We start from the raw sequence: 23,321 nt of genomic DNA on the forward strand, positions 1-23,321 counted from the left end.
AAATCATCAGAGTAATGAGAAAAAAAATCAATGTCAACCTGGAATTTTGTGCCCTGAAAAATTATCTTTCAATAACAAGGATAAGGACATTTTGGATTAAAAAATACAAGAGTTGACCTCCAACATTCCTATACCAAAAAACCTCTAAAGGATATACTTCACCAAATATGAAAATGATCCCATAAAGGTCAAAGAAGCCAGAAAGTATTGAGCAAAAAATATTAGTAAACTAGTAAATCTCAACACTGTCTATAATGTTTAGATAATAGTAATATCTAATTTGTAGAAAATATTTTAAAGTTCCAAACAACAATACTCTTATAGGTAGGACAGTGATATAAGGAACAGGATTCTATGGTGCTAAAATTGTTTCAAAGGGGAGTTAATACTATAGACAAACTTCAGACTTTGTCAGATAACTATACATAGTAAAATTTAAAGGTAATCACTAAAAGAACAGAAATAAATTCGGAATAAATTCCATATAATGGGAGGGTAAAATAAAGTAAAAAACAAACAAAACCTTAACTAATTACTTTAAAAGTAATAAGAGGAAAAAAAAGTATATAAGAAGCAATACAGATAGAAATTTAAAATTTAGATGACATTAATCACAGAGCTACTATGTCACACCATTCCAAGAGTCATATTCACAGTGTAGTCTATGTAAGTGGCCTAAACCAAAGTACAAAAAAATGTAAATGGACTTAAATAATTTGATATCTGATTAGATTAAATTAAAATCCAGCTGCAGCTGGCAGACTTAAAACAAACCAACTTGGATGGGTTGAAAATAATAAGTTAAAAAGTAGATACACTAGACAAATATTAGACAAAAAGAAAGTGAGGTAACTATACTAATAATAGACCAAATAGACTTTAAGACAAAATAGTAGAAAGAGAATGACCACATATAAAGTGGAAAAAGAGTTTAATTAACCATGAAGACCTAGTCATTTTAAACTTGAATACAAACAATTTCAATATGTATAAAGCCAAAACAGAAACACAGGGAGAAATCTGCAAAGTCACCATGATAGAGGATTATTTCAATCCACTTCTCTCAATGACAGAATGTCAGGCAGACAAAAAAAACTCTGGTAAAGGTACAGATGATTTTAAGGCACAATTAACAAGCTTAAATTTCTGGACACATAAATCCTTCAACTCAATAATAAAAGAATACACAATCTTCCCAAGCACACAATGGAACATTTATGAAAACTGATTAATTAAAACTGACAATAAAGCAAGTTCACAAGAAACAAAGAACTGTTGTCACATAGAACAGTTCTCTGACAACAATTAAATTACATTCAAAGTCAATAATAAAAAGATAAATAACATTCATTTGTAAAATTTTCAAGGCATCAATAAATATTGCAAGAGTTAAAGAAGAAAAATCATATTGGAAAATTTTAAATACTTATAAATAAAATATAATGAACACGTTACATATTAAAACCACTGAATACAGGGACAGCAGTACTTAAAGGGCATTTTAGAGCCTTAAGTTCTTACAGTAACAAAATAAATGATAAAACTTAACGAGCTAAGTGGTCAACTTAAGAAGTTAGAAAAAAAATCAGAATAAACCCAAAACAAATAGAAAGCTGGCAATAATAAAGATGAAAAATTAATGAATTGGGAAAACACACACAAATAATCCACAAAGTCAACAGTTGATTCTTTTTGTAAAGACTAATACATGAGAAAAACATCTAGTGATGTTGATCAAGGAAAACACAAATAAAACCAGGAATGAAAAACGAAACTTAATTATAGAATCAGCAGAGATCAGAAAGCTAACAAGAGAATACCATGAACAACTTTATGGTAATCAGTTCAGAATTTTATATGAAACGTGAAATATTATATCTATCAGATATGTAATTTTGTTCATATATGTAATTTTAAAATGAACTAAAACTAAAAAACAAAGTAAAATTCTCAATATTTTTAATATTTAAAAATTGTATCAGGGCTTTAAAATCATCTCACTCGAGGCTCAGATTGTTACACAGACAAGTTTTACCTAATTTCAAGGAACAGATTATTTGAGATTTATACACACTCTTGTGATGAGTGATGAGAGATGATAGAGTGGAAATACTCTTCTATTCATTTTACAGGGCAGTATAATCTTGGAGCTAAAACCAGATAAGGATGGTAAGAGAAGAAATATTATATATCAATCTTAGTTAGAAACATAGATGCAAGATACTAAAGAAAATATTAGAAAACTGAGTCCAGGATATTATTTTTAAAAGCTAATTAAAATACATCAATCACATTAATCAATCCCAAAAATCCAAGGGGAGTTTACCATAGGGAAAAATATAAATGTCACTCACAACATTAACAGATTAAAGAGATTTTTTAAATCATAATTTAAATATATGTAGAGGGGGCTTCCCTGGTGGTACAGTGGTTAAGAATCGCCTGCCAATACAGGGGACATGGGTTTGAGCCCTGGTCCAGGAAGATCCCACATGCCACGGAGCGACTAAACCCGTGCACCACAACTACTGAGCCTGCGCTCTAGAGCCCGCAAGCCACAACTACTGAGCCCGTGAGCCTAGAGCTCGTGCTCTGCAACAAGAGAAGCCATTGCAATGAGAAGCCACCGCAATGAGAAGCCAGCGCACCACAATGAAGAGTAGCCCCCGCTCGCCGCAACCAGAGAAAGCCCACGCACAGCAACTAAGACCCAACACAGCCAAAAATAAATAAATAAATTTTTTTAAGTTTAAAAACAATACTTTAAAAAAATCATTTAAAAAATAAATATATGTAGAAAAAACTGATAAAGCTCAATACCACTCACAGTAAAACTCTTAGCAAGATATGTATAGAAGGAAACTTCCTTAATGAAATAACTACCAACATCAGTGGTGAAAATCAGGGAAAAGACAAGGATACCCAGTATTGCTGTTTCTGTTTAAGAATGTCTTGAGGTCCTAGGTATCACAGAGTAAGACAAGAAAAGAAAAAAAAAAAAAAAGATATATCTGTCTGAAAGGGATTTGAAAGGAAAAACAACAGAACTGTCATTATTCACACACGATATGACTAAGAAAAACTCTAATGAAAACACAAAGATAATTTAAAATTAATAAAATTAATAAGAGAATTTAGCAACATGGCTGAATATGAAATCAATATACAAAAATCAATTACATTTATATATATATCAGGGACAAACAATTTGACTATTTAATTTAAAAGAAAATACCATTATCAATAGTAACAAAAATAAGGTACCTAAGAAAAAATCATCAAAAGATATACACAACCTCATGAAAAAAATTATGAAACTTTGAGATATCAAAGAAGACCTAAAGAATTGGAGAGATAAATGAGTGGAGATAATCATTATTAAAGATATATTAATTTTTTCCCAAATTGATCATCAGATCCCATGCAACTTCAATAAAATCCCTAAAAGGCTTATGAAAGACCTTGGCAAACTTATTTTTAAATTTCTGTGGAAAAACATAGCTAAAAGTAAAATGTACATGTGGGATGAGAAGAGGAAGGACCTTACCATATACCAAAATGTGGTATGAAACTTACTACAATATGGCACTGAGGCATGGGTAGACAAACTGACCAACAGATCAGAAAAAAAGGACTCAGAATGAAAGACCCTTACAAATACAGAAACTTACAATATTGCAGAAATAGCACTGTGGATGCCTCCGGAAAGTATGGGCTTTTCAATAAATGATTCTAGAACAAATGTATATCAAGATATTTAAGAAAAAGTGGAATTGAACCCCTACTTCCCACTCTACAAAATCAATCCCAACTGTATTAAAAACTTAAATGTGGATGTCAAAACTACAAAATGCTTTCCAGAAGAAACATATAAGAGAATATCTTTATGACCTTGAGGTAGAGATGGATATTCCAACCATGACACGCAACATGAAAAGGTATAGGGAAAAAAATGACTACATTAAATTTAAGGCCTTGTGCTCACCAAAAGATACCACAGGGAGGGTAAAAAGACAGGTCATAAAAAAAGGGAAAGTATTTGAAGCATGCATGACTGAGAAAATTATTATCCACATATATAACAAGAACATCCGCAAAGCAGTAAAAAATTAAAATTTAAAAAGAAAACAGACTCAATAGAAAACTGAGGAGGGGAGATTCCATAGAAGAAACATGAATGATAAATAAATACATAGAAAGATGTTTAACCTCATCAATCATCAGTGAAATGCAAGTTAAGACCACAGTGAGATACATTTTATATTGTACACCCACTAGATTGATACAATTAAGAAATCTGAGAACACCACAGGTGGACAACAATATACATCCATAGTAACCTTTTATGCTGTGGGTAGGAGTGTAAATTGGTTACAACTTTGGAAATCAATTCCGCACTATCTTTTCATTTGTAACATTTGCATGACTCTACATCCCAGAAATTTGACTCTTAGACATCTACAGGAATCAAAAGAGATGATCAAGAACGCGTCAAGAGGTGCTAGGAAAGTGTGTAGTCTCAAAAAAAGGGAATCAATCCAAAGGTTCATTAACTAGAAAATACATAAATAAATTGAGGCATATTCACCAGCAGTGAAAATGAACTAATGCCACACACAGCAACATGGAGAAATCTGAAACATGCAATGCCAAGTGTAAAAAGCAAGTGGCACAATACAACACAGGAATGATACCATGTTTATAATCCTCCGTCAAGTGGAAAAAAAAAAAAAAGAAAGGAAAAAGAGAATATTTACCTCTGGCAAGAAAGCCGGGGGAATGCGGATAAGGAAGAAACCCAGATGGTTCTGATGATGCTCTAGTTTTGACAGTGAGTGGTGGGTCCCCTGGTCTTCACTCCATCATTTAGCTTCATAATTCATATATGCTACATGTATTATTTTGTAGGTATCAAACATTACAAGATAAAATGTTTTGGAATATTTGGTTGGGGTGAGACTTATAAAAAGTATATGGAAGGAAGGGATACAGAAGCCATCAGTGTAGTCAACAGTCAACAAAACTCTTGTTATAAAGGAGCCCAAGAAAGAGGACCAGTCAGTAGGGAGTGTGAATGAGAGGGAGAGTATGTGTTTGGTTTGTTACGCTTTTGTTTTGTTTCTATTATGAAATATTTCGAGCATTGAGGTGTCAACCATAACATTCTACCATTTTTTTCTTTCCAAAAAAATGTAGCACCACAGATAACTGTAGAAGCACCCTGCGTGCCCTCCGCACCCCAGAAGGAAGGTAACTTCATTTTGTTTGATTTTTTTAACGGAGCGTTACCAGTGCACGCCTGGATGCTGAAGGAGTTCTCCAGGAGGCAGGAACAACACGTGGATGCTGTCCACTTGCATCAGCATCACCTACTGACTCACCAGCACAAGGCACGTGTGCTAAGGGGTTTTCAGCTCAGCAGAGATGGTTCTAGACCTCGCTCCTATCAGCACCCTTCTGATGAAGCACACGCAGAGCTCTTGGGTCACGGGGCCAAGAATCACTAACTGGCGTGGCTATCAGGATCCAGCCCATACCCGTGGCATTCCCCCAACGCTCTAACTAGCCGGCAGAAGCAAAGATGGCAAGGAAGAGAGGAGGGAAAAAACCTCTTTTTTTCTTCAACTTGAACAGTAAGTATACCGCAAGAATGGTGACAGTTTTCCTAACTAAAATGGACTAACAAACATAGTGGGTTGAGAGGGGACTCCCAAGAGTAAACCATAAGATTCGTGAGAAAATGGAGGGAGTGGGGCAGAGAAGGAGCTAGATGGTCAGAGTGAAAGGTGAAGCAGGGCTATTCACTGGGAGGTGTCAAAGTGAAAGACTTTATTTCGTGGCTAATCAACAGTTACCAGATAACTTTCCCCCATGGCCACCTCAGACAAAAGAGAATCAGGTAAACAGCGTTTCCATCTCAGACGGAATATCGTACAAATCCTACCACCTTCCTAAAGTTCACCAAAGATGCTCAGCGACAGCGTGGGGATGTGCTGATACCTGATCCCAGGTGTGTGATGGACTCAATTCCACAGGTTGAACTGAACCACCAGAATGTTTACTGGTAATTAGAACATAAGCTAGAGGAAGCCTAAATAGTGCGTAATTACTGAAGACCATTAAATAAGAAAGCAGAGTCCCTTTTGCCTCTTTCTCCCACTCCCACCTCTGCACCCTCTCACAACAGAATTGCAAAATCAATCTTCCACTTTTCTCAGAAAATAAAAAGCACTTCTGTGGCATTTGGGTGCAAAACAGGCAGTCGACAGCACACAGTAGCTGAACGAGGTCTCAGGGTTACTGTTAGAAGATATAAAATACAGTCAATTTGCAAGTACTCAAGTTATAGAAAGTTTCTCTCTCTTTCTCTCTCTCTCTCTCTCTCTCTCTCTCTCTCTCTCTCTCACACACACACACACACACACACACACACACACACACACACATGCAAATGCCACTGTGTGTGTGTGCAACCCCATCTCTCAGCTGGGTTCCTGCAAAAGTCTCACTGCTGGTTCGGGCCACCCACCCTGACTACCCTTGAGCTGTGTTTTCCAGGCTGCAGTCAGAGTGTTCCCAGGCACAAATCTGGTGGGAGGAAACTGCACAGTCTCCCTGCCTCGCAGCCTGGCATGATCTGTCCCCTACCTTCCCTCTCCCCTGCCTCAGCTCCAACCAAGTTCTAGCTCCTCCCCAAACACCATGCCCTGCTGACCCCCAGCCCACTTCCCTCCCCCTCCCCCTCAGACCTCAGTCAGGTGTGCCAGCTTCAGGGAAGGTTCTCCTGACTGTGTGGTCAGAAACCCTATTGCAAACTCATCTAATGCCTCACACTTCTCAACGTAGAGGCTGACGTTTCTCTGGTTGGTTATTCAGTGAATGTATGTCTCCTACATTCAGCCAATGCAGAACCGCGTCTGTTTTGTTCATCATTTTATTTCTAGCACCCAGCATACTACCTGATACGTGGTGGATGCTCAGTACAAAATTCTGAAAGTAAATGAATAACTTCCTGCATACGAATTTTTAAATAAATATTTAAAATATTCAAGTGTGGGAACAACAACAAAAATATCTAGTGCCCTTGAAGTAAATGGGCACTATCTACAAATCTGATATTTTAATTTCTGATCCCCCCCCAAAAAAAACCAACAAAAACATATGGGGCATAATTGTCATTGCCTCCCAAAAAGTCTTTGGTACCAAATTTGAGAGTACATCATAACAATACTCTTCAAGGTCCAAATTCCATAATCATTCAAGTCCATTCTCTCTCCTTTATACTCATGTAGAAGTACACACACAGGATTTCAATGTTTCAGCTAAAACTGTAAAGTCTGTAGTTATATTTAAAAAGCATCTTTGGAAGAAGTCTACTTCCACACTTTGACATCACTTATTCGAAAAGCACTGTCTTACTGAATCAATGTAGAGCCTGTACCCAATGACAGCAGTATCCTATGCCAACTGCAATGCTGGCCTTGAAATTTTTTCTTGTTTATATCACCATAACACCTAGCAGTGCAATTTGAATCTTGACTCTCAAAAAACATTTACTAAATGAATGAATGAACAAGTGTGTACATGAAAGTTAATAATTCTTAATAATTCTCTTGTTATTCCGGTGAAACATATTCACGATGAAAAAAAACACCACTATGTACATTCATCCCTTTCACTTTTCTGAAGCTTTCAACATTCTTTAATCAAGCCTTCATCAACAATAACGAATTTTTTAAGTAAAATTAATTGCTTACAGTAATTATGGAGTATTTCTCACTTTATCCAACTCTACCAAAATTACTAGGGATTAAAGTGGGACACTACAAAATGTACACCCACGTAAAAAAGAAATAGTTCCACATGGGCTAAAAAGATAAATTGAAGAATAATAAGAGGTCAACAAAATCAGGGGGAAATTAGATGTCAAAAGAAAATCAACCTTTGCAGCTAAAAGAAACTAAATGAAGAATCACAGTGCCAACAGAAGAACAAAAAAGCATTCCATGGTTTGGGATACCAGTTAGACAATGAAGTTCTAGAAGGCACCCAACAAATAATGATTATTTGAACAAGGACTGAAATTGACATTGTGCGGTCTTCCTTTTCAAAATTGCAAAACTGGGTTATGTATGAAATTGTAGATTAAATCTTGAAACGTGATTACCACCTGATGACCAAAATGTTTTCTCTCTGTGTTTAAAGGTGAAGGGTTGCAAAATATTCCCAACATGAATCCTTTATGTTCGAAAGTGAAGAAAAAGTTTGGGGAAGACACAGGTTCGAAACTGACATTTTTTTTAAAAAAAATGGGTAAAGGGGTCTAGAATATGCCCTTTGTCGAAAAAATCTTGTTTCTATTCTGTAGCAAACATTCATTAATAAATTCCTCCTATGTCAATTCCAACTAGAACTTGAATTGTTGGCTTCAACTGGAAACTGGAATCACTGAAACAGTAGGAGGTCACAGAGGGAAAGACACCGTAATGTGACCAATACTCAAGGAAAGGGTGGTATTTACGTATTTTTCCTATGTGTGATGTCAGTATGACACATTATATTCACTTTGCCAATATGAAACAGCTATTTAACGGCAAACATGGCAAGAGAATCTAGATTGCCAGAATTCAGTTAAATAAATCATTTTCTCCAAATTAGCTTAAAATTTCCACTGCTGAATGATACAATAGGAAGAGTTTGGAACTGGGAACACCTAAATCTTGATTTCCACGCTGCCACTACCATTAAAAACATATATTTGGGGAAGGAACTGGATTATCTCAAAGGGAAATCCCAAAACCAGAAAAGGAAAAAAAAAAAAGGCACCCAAGACAGGAATGTGTGCCTGGAGGTGACTGAGGTGGCTAGACCATAACTGAGTCCACTGCCAAGCTGAGGAACCTGCTCTCTTTCATCCACCCTTTGCAATGGCCTTCCTCTGTGCCTGGTTCACAGGGATCTTGATATAAAAGGCTCCGTCCCAATGCCCCATGTCAAAATACTCCTCCTCTTTCAAGAATCAGAGTCGATTTGTCCATGAAACCTTCATCATTAAGTTCCCCCAGCAAGAAAATAAGTTTTTCTTTACCTAAACTCCCACCATGTTAATGACACTTGTCTTCTGGACACTGAGTATTAATTAAACATGTACATTTCTATTCTTTCCTGTCAAAATACATGCCCTCTCAGGGCAGGACCTTGCTCCCACAAAGCCCTCTGAGTCCTATAATTGCTAACGCAGGGGATGTGTACATAGCATGTACTAAAAATATATATTAGATGAACCATCAATAAGAATTATGATAGGTAGATAAAAAATAACTGGCTAGATAGACACAACCAACATCCCATCTCCACTGGCTACATATTAAAACCCGAGGGGCTAAACTGAAGCTATGCTATGAGTCTCCAGATAATGATATAAATAAATAGACCTTTCTAAACCATTCATTGTCAATTTTTACTCATCTTAAGTGGATATAAAAGTAATTACTGACAAGATATGCAAATGTGCGTGTTTTTCATCTTGCTCTTCAGCATTTTACACAAGATGAAAACTGGAGTGTCCAGAGCTATCATTTCAATATCTTCCTTCACAGAAGGTAGGTCTTTCCCTAGTTTAAAAGTCCTCAAAACGCCCTGGAGTTAAGTCTTGGCTTGGGAGATTTTAGATACAAAACCTTCCATTTGGATGCCTTGCAATTCAGCTAAGTACCCCAAAAGGGAATGTTTATATTAATGGAATATGAAAGCAAGGAAGAACATTCTAAAAGGTATTCCGTAATGGGGCTTTGTCACCACCTTCTCTGTTTTATTGGGAAAATAGTCTTTTCCCGGGAGGCTGAAAGTTTCTACGCCAATCACCAGTCTCGTTTAACTATTTGAACTTAAAAATGTCAGAGGAAAAAAAAAATTCGTAATGGAAATGCTGACATGCTATGAAGTCAGGAGGCACAAGCAGGTGCTCCTGTAACCCAGGGTCATAATTCAATCAAGCTGCATTTTGACGTCATCTGTTACAGAAAAAACCCAAATGGTTTATGAACAGCACCAGAACCCCCAAGATTAAATTACAGCCCTGATATTTAATCAGGGGTCTTACTTTGTTATTTTTAATAACACAATACATTTTAACAGTTATTTGTCAACTGCCTTAGCCAAATTAGAGCATGTGATGACAAGTGAGCTGGATTACGTTGTCCATCTCTCACGATCTGAACTTTTATTATTTTTCAGAAATGGAAGATTATACAAGTTTTCCTCCTCTAAAGAAACATACAGTTGGTACCAACGGATTGAGTCCAAACCTTAATTAAAAGCAGCATGGGGTCCCTGAGCAGCAGGTCAGGACATCTGTATTTGTGTCCTATTATAGCCCATAACCAACTGTATGATTTGGGCAAAAGACATTTAACCCTCCCAAACCTTAGCTCTTTAACCAAAAATAAAATCATAGAACATCTCTAAAGTCTCCTGGTAAGTCTAAATTTCTATAAATCCTTTACTTGAAAGGCAATCTTGTGGAGTTTCTTTGGGATTCCCTGAGGAAAGAAGGGCAAAATTTTTATAGCTGAAAAGACAATGAATTTTTAATTTAATTAAAAAATCACTCTGATCGAAGAGGCATTTGTCAGCTAAAAATTTTAGGGGCAATATCAATGTCAGCAAACGAAACAGGTTCTTTAAAAAGTAATGTACAAATACTGCTGAACGTGTGAAGGGTTGTTTGCAAAACAGATCAATACAGGCACATCCAACAATGGATTGCAGTTAATAAACCGCATATAATAATTACCACCAATGGCAGTTTAGAAAGTCATTCATTAAATGTTAATTGTCACACAAAAGTACAAAAGCAGCCATTTGAACAATCGAGTGCCTGCACCTTTAAATAGAATACTTTCTTACAGCCCTGAAGTTCCTCCCTATAAACTGATTCTAAACACACCTGGCTATCTGATATGCTGATTAACTGGGCCTTTATTTATTGTTGAAATGAAAGCAAATATGACAACCTTTTTCAACACTTTTGCTATTCCTTTGAGCCTGATTAAAAATATATATATAAATATATATGTAAAACTTATAGAAAGTGTCAACCAATCTTCTCTAAAGATTAAACTGTTATTTCTCTTACATCTCTCATAAGCATTAAGAGACATATGGTTTAAAATTACCCACCTAAACCTCATTTGCCTACATCACTGCTGAGTCTAAGTGGGATCACAGATTTAGAAAATGGATAACCCATGTGTAAGCTTACAAACTTGGCGGTCAATTTTGAAAACTTTATTCAGAGTAATAAGCCGGTGACAAAAATAAATAAAGCCTTTAAAAAAAATAACTTTGATGTGCTTTGCTTTACTTTCTCTAATACTCAGCACCATCTAATTAACTTGGAAGAACACCTGGTCATAAAAAAATAGCTCATAAAAGACAAAAAATAAGGAAGGAAGGGATTTTTTTTCTGTTCCTACCTAGCTTCATTTCGATGCTTTGTGCAAAATCTGACTTACCCAACATATAGGTATAAGGTCTAAAGGTTTGGCCAAGAACATTTTGGTTCAAGACTTGTAAACTGAAGAACATTTCAAAACACACCATGTTCCTTATTAGACAACTTCAGATCTGTTATCTTGGCTTATGGGAACAGATCTAAATAGCATCATGATACTAAACGTTGCAGCCTGGGGCCACCAGGACTCAACTCTCTGCCTTGGACAAGGCTGCAAACTTCCAATATAAAATGTAGTTTACCATTAGGAGTAAATGTTTGATCTGTAAAGCTTCCAAAATTACTTTGTTTATCATAGCAGATGAAAGCAAAAAGGAATAATTTTAAGCTCAAAACAAAACTGTTTATATGACAGTCTTTACTGCTCCATGATTCTAAGCATTTAAGACAGATTCGAGCAATTAACAGCATAAACTTTCATTACATAGTTCTATTATATATGTTTATGTGACTTAGCTGTTCATCTGTTATTTAAGTGATTTCCTCATTACAATAGTAGGGTAAAGATAATTTGCTGATGCTGTCAAAAACGTTAAGCATTTCAGGCTCAACAGATCTTGGATCCCTACGCTTGTTTAATGCATTTTATTTACTTAAGTCAATGTCAAATAGAGTACTGCTTCTTCCTTCTGAATTTAGAAAACGTAACATTTTAAGCACATGTCTGGTAATAGACATATCAAAACTTCAAAACTGCTTATTTTAGTGATGCAGATAGAATTCAGGGTTTTTGTTCTTGAATATTAAGTTTCAAAGATCTAACAAGGAACTGCAAAACTTTTTTTTACAGTTAAAAGATAGGAAACCTTTTTTTTTTTTAGGTATTAACAGAGCAAGCTTGGTTACCTCAACTTTTGGTTTGACTAGGTACATTAAAATAATTGAAAACAAAATATTTTCACTGGTACCCAAGCAGACTGTCCATTTACAATAGAACCAAAACACAACTTTGAAACTACCTACTATATTTTCCTTGTTAAAAAAATAATAAAAATATGAGAGAGATACTAAGTCACATTGAAATCCAACATAAACTAGAAGCTTAGTTTGGATAAGAAAGCAGGAAAAATAATGGACATGGTTTATACCATTATCTTAAACATATTTTTTAAAAATGTTTATCTACTGTAAAGATCAGGAACAGTATTGCACACCAAGCCTCAATAATATATCCTTAAGCCTATAAGATATTGAAATAATAAGCTATATCTGACTCTGTGTCTGTGTGTGTGTGTGTGTGTGTGTGTGTGTGTGTGTGTGTGTCTCAAAAGACACTGAGCTAGGCAGACCAGGCAGACCTGGGTTTAGAACCTGATTCATTCTGGCTGCCTTGAGGGTAAGTAGTTTACCATCTCTGAATCTCAGTTTCCTCATTTATAAATTGAGCATGGTAATCCTGGCATCTCACTGGGTTCTTGTGAGGATTTAAAAAATACAAGAATATAAAGTGCATAGTACACCACTTGGCATAGTAAGAAGCGCTTTAATTCTGTCAGTGTCATGCCCATCCACCCCTGTTATTCAATCTAACATCTTGCAAATAGTCACAGGCCAGATCAGGCAAAAGAGAATGATCAACAATCCAAAATTCAGCTCCAAACCTTAAAAAGCATTCAAAGGGCACATGTGCACTTAGAAGAATCTGTAGGCACAAAGATCAGCACACAAATCCTGATACCCTATTATGCAAAATACAAATTTAGAAAAACATAGCAGTGAAACCAATATTACTCCAATAAAAGGATTTGCAGGGCCATACAAAATTAGCAAATCAAAACTTGTTTCTTAGATTAGCAAATAAAGGCATAGTTTAGAACCTCTTAACTTGGGCCTCAGTTTTCTTTGTACAATGAAGGCACTGGGCTGTCTCTTTCTAAGGGGTTCGATCCCCCAAATTCTATGATTCTAACAGAATGGGTTTAATGCCACTTAGCTTATTTTGTAACCTGTTAAATTATTCTGCATTTTACAAAAGTCATACAACCACTATGAACTGCACTATAATAGTAAGGCTGTTTAAAACACACACACACACAATTAAATAAGTGTACTCCACAAATACCTTTAAGGGAGACCATTTGTTTTTTCACGCCATAATCATGAACTCAAACTGTACGGATGGATATTAATTCAGAATGCTGACCATATGAATTTTCTCTGTGATACAGAACTACCCATTGGAGCAATTTATTTTTTCTTACTGAATTTACCAAACTGATGTGTCATTTGGGTGTCATGTGGGTATCAGTAAAATAACTTGTGTGAATGTCAAGAAATGTTTTTTCTCTTCCAAAAATGACCATGACAGGGATGTGGTGTGTTTTACTGCTGCTCTTAATTGTTAAAACACCCATCCATTTGGCACCTTTAACAAATGCTGAACACCTAAGTAAAACTAAACAGTTACGGGGGAAAAGGCTCAACTTTTAAACTAAGGGAGGAAGATGTAGGATCCGTCACAGACTAACTGTAAATACATGTAACAGATGTGACCAGGACTGTTGTTGAGTATGGATAATTTTAGAGCCCCAACTTTAAAACTACTTTGTAAAAGATGCCAAAGCTAGTATGTTTATCTTTTGCTCATGAAAGACTCAAAGGTAACCAAAGAAACTGTAGTTTTATTATATTAGAAAATTAAACCCCTGTTCATCAATAAATTATAGACTCTAGGCGAATTATTTTTCTTCTGGTAACTTTGCCGTCCTACTTTTTAATGAGAAAAATTTTCCAATCATCCAGGCATGTGGATGCTTTTAGCTAGTTTTAAGATCAATGATATAATGGATCTGAAATCCCTTTATATAAGTCACCATATAGGTTTCAAATATTTCTTAAAAATAATTCCAGAACCCACCAATTCTCCCCGTTAAGGTCATCCAAGCTCTGAACTATCATGGCTGAATTGTTTTAGTGCTCTCTGCTGAACACCTGCAAACATCAAACAAAAACTGCTGGTCCTTTCCTGGGTTGACAAAAGCCTTTCATGTGAAAAATGCTCCCTGGGAATGTCAGGCTGTAGCTCAGGTTACATTCCATTCTCCCTAGCAGCCTCACCATTTCTTAAGGTGGTAGGAAAAACCATGTTTGTGAAATGAAAGATTAAAGGCAATATGGCCACACTTTTTTTAATTCTCACATTGCAAATCACGAAGGAGCGCCCTATATGAATGGAATCCACAGCTACTGAGAACTTTAAGCATGAAACATTACCATGCCTCACTCTGAAAAAACAGAGCTGGTTTTTCCAATATGAACAGTTCACTTATACTTTGGACCTTTTTTCTCTGGACCCAAGTTTCAAAGCTACCCATGGAAGTGACATCTGAGCACCCTTGGGACAATGGATATTAACCTGATGTACATTTAGAAAATTATTTCTCAGTCCAAAGTTTCCTAGTTCATCCTTCCAGGAGCAAAATGCAGTTTTCCTCATTTTTTTTTTTTTATTTGTTATGCTTTAAAAGGGACTTATCTTTGTTACTGAGTGGAAACAAAGCCACCTAACTGTGTCTTGGACAGATGAGAAAAATCAACACTCCAATCTGTACTGTGTATATTATAGTCCCCATCATACTGCACTGGATGAATACCCTGCATTTTCAATCCAGCAGCGAGAACAAAATCGGCACTACACTTTTTACCTTTACAAGTAAACATTTGGGCCTGAAAACTACACCTCTGGTACGACGTCACTTAAAGTTTAACACCTTAAAAATAATCACAGCATATTCATTGGAAATATCACAACACGTCTCACTAAGGATGAAGCCTCTGTCTAGGTTTACATATACAGATATACTGTCTTAAGAACTCTGTAAGTTTCAGTATATGATCATTTTCCAAAATGTATTAATACATATTCATACTTATTCACCCTACACTCTGTAAACACTTAAACATCATAGCAAGGACTTCATTTAAATGTGAACATAGAAAAGGGACCAGATGCACAGTTATCTTTTTAAATGTAACACAATTTCATGCTTCTAAATCACCTTACTTTATTAAACTATAACTAAGCTGATATACTTAATTATTCCAAATGTGTCAATTTTTACAAAGTACAAAAGAGTATTTTTGCACTGACTCTGAAAGCAGTCTATCTCTGAGCCTTTCTGACATAATCTACTTTCAGATTTCAACTATACATTTTCTTAAGGAAAATCATGAAGAAAGTTACTGTCAGAGATAAAGTTAGCAACTGTTTTGATACTGTCTAACATGAAAAATTAATCTGCCTACATGAGATACTTGTACTCATCTTTCCTTCAAAGTTGTATAGAGAACACGATAAAGAAATTTGGAAGATACAATACGAATACAACAACAAAAAAAATTTTAAGTCCCAAATGAAAATTATAACAGGGTCCAGGACAGTAAAACACAAACATATGGTCAGTAGCCCTTTTAATCAAAGTGGACCCCCCAAAATAAAAGATAAAATGTAACTATAGGAGGCATCTCATATTTCACAAATCAAGTTGTAGAGATAAAAAATCCCTTAGACTTATGGGGGCCAGCAAAAGGAGAAGTAACTTATCTAGAAATAAGCAACTTTTAAATGCCATTAATTTTATTTAAAAAATACCAATTATACAAATCACAAAGATGAACAGATTTCTTTCACTGCTACAACACCAAATGAATATTAAGAGATGTGAAATTATCTTCAATAGCTAACAGACAATTCCACTGGTATCTCACAACTAAACGATGTCAACATTTACCAGTCTGACTTAAGAACAGGACTCTGTCTAATGTCCTGTTATGTACCACTGCCAGAACTCCTAAAATACTACAGCTGTTTAACAAGCATAAATGGATTTAAGCCTTGAACCTAAAGGAGAGCAATGTATGCCTCCTTCTGATATGAAATTCACTAGACAAAAAAAATACGTTTTAAACGAATAGCATATTTTCAGTTTTCACTTTTAATAAGAGACCTTCAGAGAGTCCCCTATTAAAACTCCTCCTTAGATACCAGATAATCACTGCACACACAGATTCCTTTGTGAATAGCGCTAACGTCTTTTTAAAGCATCAGCCAAAGACCTTTCATTTATAAAATGTAAAAGTCCTTCCAAATTTGCAACTTTAAATATAGAAAAATTCATTGCACAAGTAAATTCTTAAAAAAAAAAAAAAAAACTGAAGCACCAAAAAGGATATTTTAAATATAAATGAATTCATATTTCGCTCTCAGATTAGCAGGAGTCTCTCTATTTACAGCTATGGTTTACTACACAGCATTCATCTGCAAAATTAAGCGCTCATTTCTTTAAAAGGGTTAATTATACATAGTACCCAATAAAATTGATATTATTTACAAGGGATTTGCCCTTTTCATGAAAGTTAGATTTTTCCCTCTATTTTCAAATAAGGAAACATTAATTTATTCCCCCATGTTAACACTGCCTTATCTTCACGTGTTTGATTACAATTGTATCAGAAAATTGCTTTTAAAGTAAGTGATGAATTCTGAGACAGTTTCCTTGATTTTTTTTTTTTTTTAAAAACCCTACTTTTAATTTTGCAAAAGATAATGTTTTTGCCTAAGTTATACCACTAATGGATAATGAAATAACCATATCATTACAGGCTAAAATTTCAATGACTTTTTCAGAACACTTCAACAGAGCCAAAAATATACCATGAGTGAATAAACAGCTAAGAACATTTAACTACACACTAAGAAAAGAATTTACATACTTGAGCCAGTAAAATGTCCACTCGCCAAAGAAGTTGGTCCATTTTTCCCACTGCTCACAGGAGGTGAAAACATCTAAAAGAAACAAAGAAACATTACTGTTGAAAAGACGACATTTGTGCCTTCAGAGTTCATCAAAGATCTTTCATACTCTCCCTATACAATATACAGTTTATGCTAAGGGCTCATTTTAGTAAAATACATCACCATCCAACTTAAAACGAAAACAGGCACAACATTACCAATCACTCTCCCCCCACCCCAACCTTAACCACTGTTTTCTTTTTCCTCAGGTTCATTAGATCGCCAGAACTAGGTAGGACTACATTTTAAACCAACACAGTCCCCATGATGTGAACAAGATTCAGTTTGGAGGGCAGCAAGCTCTCTAGAAAACACTAGTTTTACAAAGGAGAAGAAAGTTGCTTGTTTTATATTGAAAACCTTGGCCATAAACGTGGCAATGTCCATTTCCATCCCGTATAGGATTTGCCTGTCATATGTGAACCCAAATAAAAATAAAAGTGCCACCTGCACTAAATTCTCATTTCGTCTCTAACATGAGAGCAATTTGAAGCAAGACTCTCTCTCCCTCTCTCTTTCTCTGCTTCTCTCTCTCTCTCTCTCTCTCTCTCTCACTCTCTCTCTCTTTCACTCTCTCTCTCTCCAGCATTTATTTCGACCCTAATTGGTTTCCCTCTTCTTCGACGTATCTAGTGAATAATGCGCACCTTCCCTGAGTCAGAGCCTGCAAAAAGCAAAGAAACGAATGGAGAAAGTGCAGCAAGCAGAAAGGGGGCTACAAAGCTGCCTAGGGCCACGTTTCCTGGCAAAACTTCCGAAAGCCATTTCTCCAAAAGGTCTAGAAGAGAAGCAGCAGCAGCAGCAATAGCAGCAGTAGCGGCAGCAGCAGCAGCAACATGAAAGAGCCCCACTTAGAAGGCGGTTTGGATTTTATTTGTGTGTTTTGTGGATTCTTTTTATTTTGCTTTGCAAATGCATCTTACACCAAACTCATCTGGCATTAAAAATGAATTATTTCCCCTGACATGTTTGGGACTTGGTATGGGGAAGGGAAGCAAAGGGATGGAGAAGGACCAAGTTCCGTCATAAAACTCCACAAGTGTGTAAGTTCTGCTTTGTGCTGATCTCACGACTCCGAGATTTACAAAGACCGTCTAAAGGGTTCTAAAGAATGTATGCTCAGCATATGCACACGAGTTTTCAGAATCCCAGGAAAAGATGTAATGAGGACTACAGGTCCTACTAATCCAAAGCATCATCAGTTTAAAACTTTGAGACAACTGGGGTCTCCTATTTTCTCTTTTCCATTTTCAGAAAAAATAAATAAATAAAATGAGTAGTGCACAAAGTATCAGTACTCTCAGTGTTCAGATAAGGTCAAGTTTAGGGGTGGTTTACAGTTTTAGGGGTGTCTGTTTTTCCCTTCCATTGGAGTGAGACTCCATTATTTGGGGGATTCGGTGGGTAGGAAATTCAAAAGCAAGTAATTAAGACTCTGAAAAAAAAAGCCTGAATCGTCCATCACACCCAAAAATTGTAGTTAAAAACTTATCAAAAAGACCTTCATGTTTACCAAGGACTCAGCCAATTAAAAATTATTCCTGTCCTTTAGATTATTATTGGTTTCTAGCTCAAAGTGTTTGGGTTTTTTGTTTTGTTTTGTTTTGTTTCACAGCTGTTGTTAGTTTCCACCGTTCTTTCTTACCGCACTGAAATCCAGTAAATCACTCAGCTCTTTGTCCGTCCCTAAGGCAGCCATTCGCTGTTGGTGATGCATTTTAGCAAAATCACACAAACCTAGAAACATGGAAATAACCGCAATCAGAAAATCCAGTCCCAATCCTTGGAGAAAACACAATCGGATTTTTGGAGACTGGGGGGGTTGTGGGGTAGGGATGTGAGGGCGGATGGGAATAAGGTAGAAAGGAGGGAGGGACAGGAGAGTTGCTTTTTGTTGCTTTTTTTTTTAAGAAGGAATAGGCAGCAATAGCAAAAAAAAAAAAAACAAAAAAAACAAAAAACTGCTATTGATATTGTATTTCCAAAGAGACGATCAAAACTGGTAACATCCACTATAAAACCAAATCCGGGAAGGAAAAAAAAAAAAAAAGCCGCTCTTCAGCGCATCATTTTATGCAACAGGAGGTAGAGCGAGAAATGAATGGATCCCAGAGAAAAGAGAAACTACTCAGAACGATCCGGTCTCAACTTTCCCCCCACCCCCCCCACACACACTCACACACACGCACACACGCTCACACACACGCTCACACACACACACCACTCCCCTCTGCGTTTCAAAGTAGCTATAAAGAAATTAAAGATGAGCGTCTCTGGAGTGAAAACACGTCCAAAGGGGGAGGGGTGACAGGGTCGACGAAAGCGGGGCGGGGGGGAGGGAAGCGGAGTGGAGGGTCGGGTCCCGTAATGGTCCAGCACCCTAATTTGTGAAAGAAAGGGTTGTAAAAATTAAAGTCAGGGCCTTGGCAAAGTCATCGGTCTCTCCAAGTGGCACTGCCGGGGAGGGGGGGCCGAGGGGGGGTAGGGACGAGGGGGAGGGAAGAGGCGCGGGAGAGGAAGGGGTGTCTCCAGGGGGAGCGCCGGGAGCCGGGAGCCCGCGGCACGGGAGGCGCGGAGCCGCGTGCGGGGCCGCCGAGCCCGAGCCCCACGCCGCCCGGCGCACCAGCCCCGCCGAGCCCCGCCGGCGCCGGTACCTACCGCCCGCGCGCGAGAAGGGGCTCTCCGTGCACCGCCGGCGCCGAGGCGGCGTTCATGTCTAACCACCGCCTCTACCTCCTCCGCCTGCGCCCGCGCCCGCTCCTTCCCCGCCGCCGCCGCCGCCGCCGCCACTACAGATCCGCAGACACACAGCCAAGATCCCTGACTCTTAACACCAACTCTCTTCTCCGGGGAGGGGAGGGGACGAGGGAAGGGGGGGAGGGGGAAACACGCAGAGGCGCACGGAATTGCAAGTTCAGCAAAGAAATGGGTGGGGGGCCTCCGGCGGGGAGACGCGGCTCGCTCGGGTCGGGCTGGCTGGGATGCACCCCCCCCCGGAGAAAAAAAAATCTCAACACCTCCCCCGCCGCGCAAAAAAAAAAAAAAAAATACAAACGAAATTTCATCGAGCACCTCATTTTCCCTCAGAACGTCAGTTACAATCTGAAGCCTGAACAGTTCAGTTTTTGCCCGTTTCATCCATCGGAGGCACTTTGAAATTTATTCGAGTTTACATCCCCTCCTTTCTTTCTCTGACTCTCGTTCCCTCTCACTCACACATCCACACACGGCAAAGCAAGTTTATACTAGGCTGCAAATACACGTGATGCAAAAAGACTTTGCCAAGAGGAACAATATTTTTCTTTTCCAGATATAAACCAAGCCACATTTTGCTGGGGAGATTTTCATGTCGGTAGTTCTGCGTTGGGGGCGAAACCTAAATTACATACGTTTTTTTCCCCTCCCTTTTAAGTCACAGAATAGTATAGCTGCAAACTTCAACAACAACAACAAAAAAGGCAATTTTTGAGGGTGGATGTTGTTCTGTTTTTACACTTGAGTTCCTAGGCATGCTAAGTCCCCGTTCGCCAGCACTTTAAGTTTTTAATTCAACATTTACCATTACAGGCCCTGCATGCTCTTAAAACATACTTTTTCACATCACTCTTTAGGATAAAAATTAAGCTGCATAATTCTATCGTTTCGTAATAACAAGCGTACTTTATCCAGTATATGCAACATACGCTATTTTAACGTGTGTTAAAATACACATTCTATAAACCCTGTTATTGCTAGATGTGCGAGTACATACACAAAATGCATGCACACACTTTTTCCCATTGGCGATTATTTAATAGGTTGTTCCTTTTGTTTTAATAAAACACTGGGATCGACATTTAAAATATTAAATTCAATTACAAACAGTTTACTCTGACAGCAAATTGTAACGTTACCTTAAATGGCCACAAATATGCTCACAATATTCCAAGGAAAGTGACTTTAAAAAGAGAGACAAAAATCTTCTGCAAGTACTTAGTATCTCACATGTGTATCCCCCAAAAAAGTATTTTAACTGGTACTCAGTTCTGCTCCAGGGATATCCACAGAATACAAGATTATGCACCTGGCTCTGGTTTTTGCATATTCCACCATAAAACTGCAACAAAATTCCCTCCCCCAAAAAAGAAATCATTAAAAAAAAAATCCAACAACTTTTTCTTATTGTTTATAAAAAAAATATCAACACAGGATAGTTATAATTTTTCCTCAAACAAATCTTGTTGGTGGTTTTTTTTTTCTTCTCCTCTTATAAAGCCTTAAACTTGTTCCAAGTTTAGAGGTGTCTCATCATCATCATCCTCCTCCTCCTGATCATCACCATTGACTCCCCCGTGGAGTCACATTGATAATAATAGGTTTCCCTGAAAGATACATTGTAATCCATTCACATCCGGGCACTGCGGACTTATAAAGAGAAGGCGCTGCGGCCGTGGCTGCTCCTCCAGACAATGACTGGGGAGGGGCGGGGCGGGAGCGGGCAACCATAGAGTAGTAAACAGAGTGCCTAGAGAGGCGACAAAGATGGCGGCGCGTGCGGGCCACGCCTCCTCCGGGAAAGGAGGCGGGTGGCGGGGTTCGGGCGGGTGTCGTGCGTGGGCCAGAGCTGTAAGGGCTCTCGAGGCGGCGTCCGTGTTCACGCGCGTTGCTTCTTGTTCCCGGTCCTTGCCTCTGTTCTTTGACTCAAAAATGTAGTTTCTAAATAAATTAAGGAATTAAACTCCAAAGACCTGCGCGGAGGAGTCGGAGTCAGTGAGGGAGGCTCGGGAGAGGGAGGCCTCCCCGACGGAAAGCCGGAGCCTGGTTCTCCCGTAGTGTGGAGCCGGCCCTCTTAGCGAGGCTCGGGCGGCGTGGAGAGAGCCCTCTGAGCCGAGGTGTAGCTCCTGGGCCTGGAGGGAGATGTGGGTCCTCTCCTAAACCACCCGCATCCATCTTTTTCTTGGCCCCTGGAAAGTGAGAACTGTCTAAGTCCCGGAAGTCCATACTTGGAAAAGACGTTCGTTTATTCCCATGTAGGCTTAGATCGATTCCGTGCTGTGACCCACTACTGTTTCAACGTCTCGTTCTGGCCCAGAAAGTTCTGCCCTCTCTAGCCAGTTTTCTGGTCTGTGAAATGCAAATAGCAAATGTCCGCTTTATGAATTTCGTAAGAATTAAAGGGATAAAGATAAAGACGGAGCTGCCCCGAAAGAAATCTTCCCTTTCCACCTCTTAATTCCTCGCTAAACCAACTGATATGTCTAATCTAGCCCATGGGATTTTAAATGAAGATTACTCCGAAAGAATAGCTTTTAGCCCTCCCACAGGAGAAAAGCAAGTAATAATGATAGGTTAACCCTTATATAGTGGGTTTACTATGTGCCAAAGACTGTTCTAAGAATTTCTCAAGTATTGGTTGTTTGAATCCTGAGAGTGGCTCTGTGGAGTTCGTGTTACTGTTTGACCCAGAGCCCTTTAGTAAGTGGTACAAATTTGCCTCAATTACACGTTATTAAGTGATAGAGCCCACCTTGGAAGACAGGCAGTCTGCAGAGTCCACATCCAACCACATTCCTATTCCATCTGGCAGCGGGAACATCCTAATCTCCATTTTCTGATGCAATTTTGTGGCAGTGACAGAGTTCAGATCAATTTTCATGATCTTTTGTTTACAGGTAAGTTTTTTTTAATAAGTTTATTTTTTAATTTATTTTTGGCAGCGTTGGGTCTTCGTTGCTGCGTGTGGGCTTTCTGTAGTTGTGTTGAGCGGGGGCTACTCTTTGTTGTGGTGCGTGGGCTTCTCATTGTGGTGGCTTCTCTTGTGGAGCACGGGCTCTAGGTGCGAGGGCCTCAGTAGTTGTGGCACGTGGGCTCAGTAGTTGTGGCTCGTGGGCTCTAGAGTGAAAGCTCAGTAGTTGTGGCACATGGGCTTACTTGCTCCGCGGCATGTGGGATCCTCCCGGACCAGGGCTCAAACCCGTGTCCCCTGCATTGGCAGGCAGATTCTTAACCACTGCGACACCAGGGAAGCCCTAT

At 38.2% G+C, this 23,321-nt stretch overlaps 1 protein-coding gene across 13 annotated transcripts in view; it reads right to left on the minus strand.

Moving 5' to 3' along the window:
* The window catches only part of TCF4 (transcription factor 4), a 360,826-nt gene extending 339,099 nt beyond the window's left edge, over positions 1 to 21,727 (minus strand). For 2 of the 13 annotated variants that reach the window (XM_027118572.1, XM_027118567.1), the window contains exons 1-3: positions 19,968 to 20,532; positions 18,955 to 19,046; positions 17,228 to 17,300 (exon numbers count right to left, since the gene is read on the minus strand). In XM_027118572.1, coding sequence (XP_026974373.1) covers positions 17,228 to 17,300; positions 18,955 to 19,026 — 145 coding nt within the window. In that variant the 5' untranslated portion in view covers positions 19,027 to 19,046; positions 19,968 to 20,532. Of the gene's footprint in view, positions 1 to 17,227; positions 17,301 to 18,954; positions 19,047 to 19,967; positions 20,533 to 21,202 lie in introns of those variants that run through there. The other 11 variants (XM_027118569.1, XM_027118568.1, XM_027118573.1 and 8 more) reach the window with 11 other exon arrangements.
* Between the last annotated feature and the right edge of the window lie 1,594 nt (positions 21,728 to 23,321).

The sequence above is a fragment of the Aethalodelphis obliquidens genome, unplaced genomic scaffold (genome assembly GCF_003676395.1).
Source record: "Aethalodelphis obliquidens isolate GAN/ISIS:26980383/991018 unplaced genomic scaffold, ASM367639v1 scaffold19, whole genome shotgun sequence".
Lineage (NCBI taxonomy): Eukaryota > Metazoa > Chordata > Mammalia > Artiodactyla > Delphinidae > Aethalodelphis > Aethalodelphis obliquidens.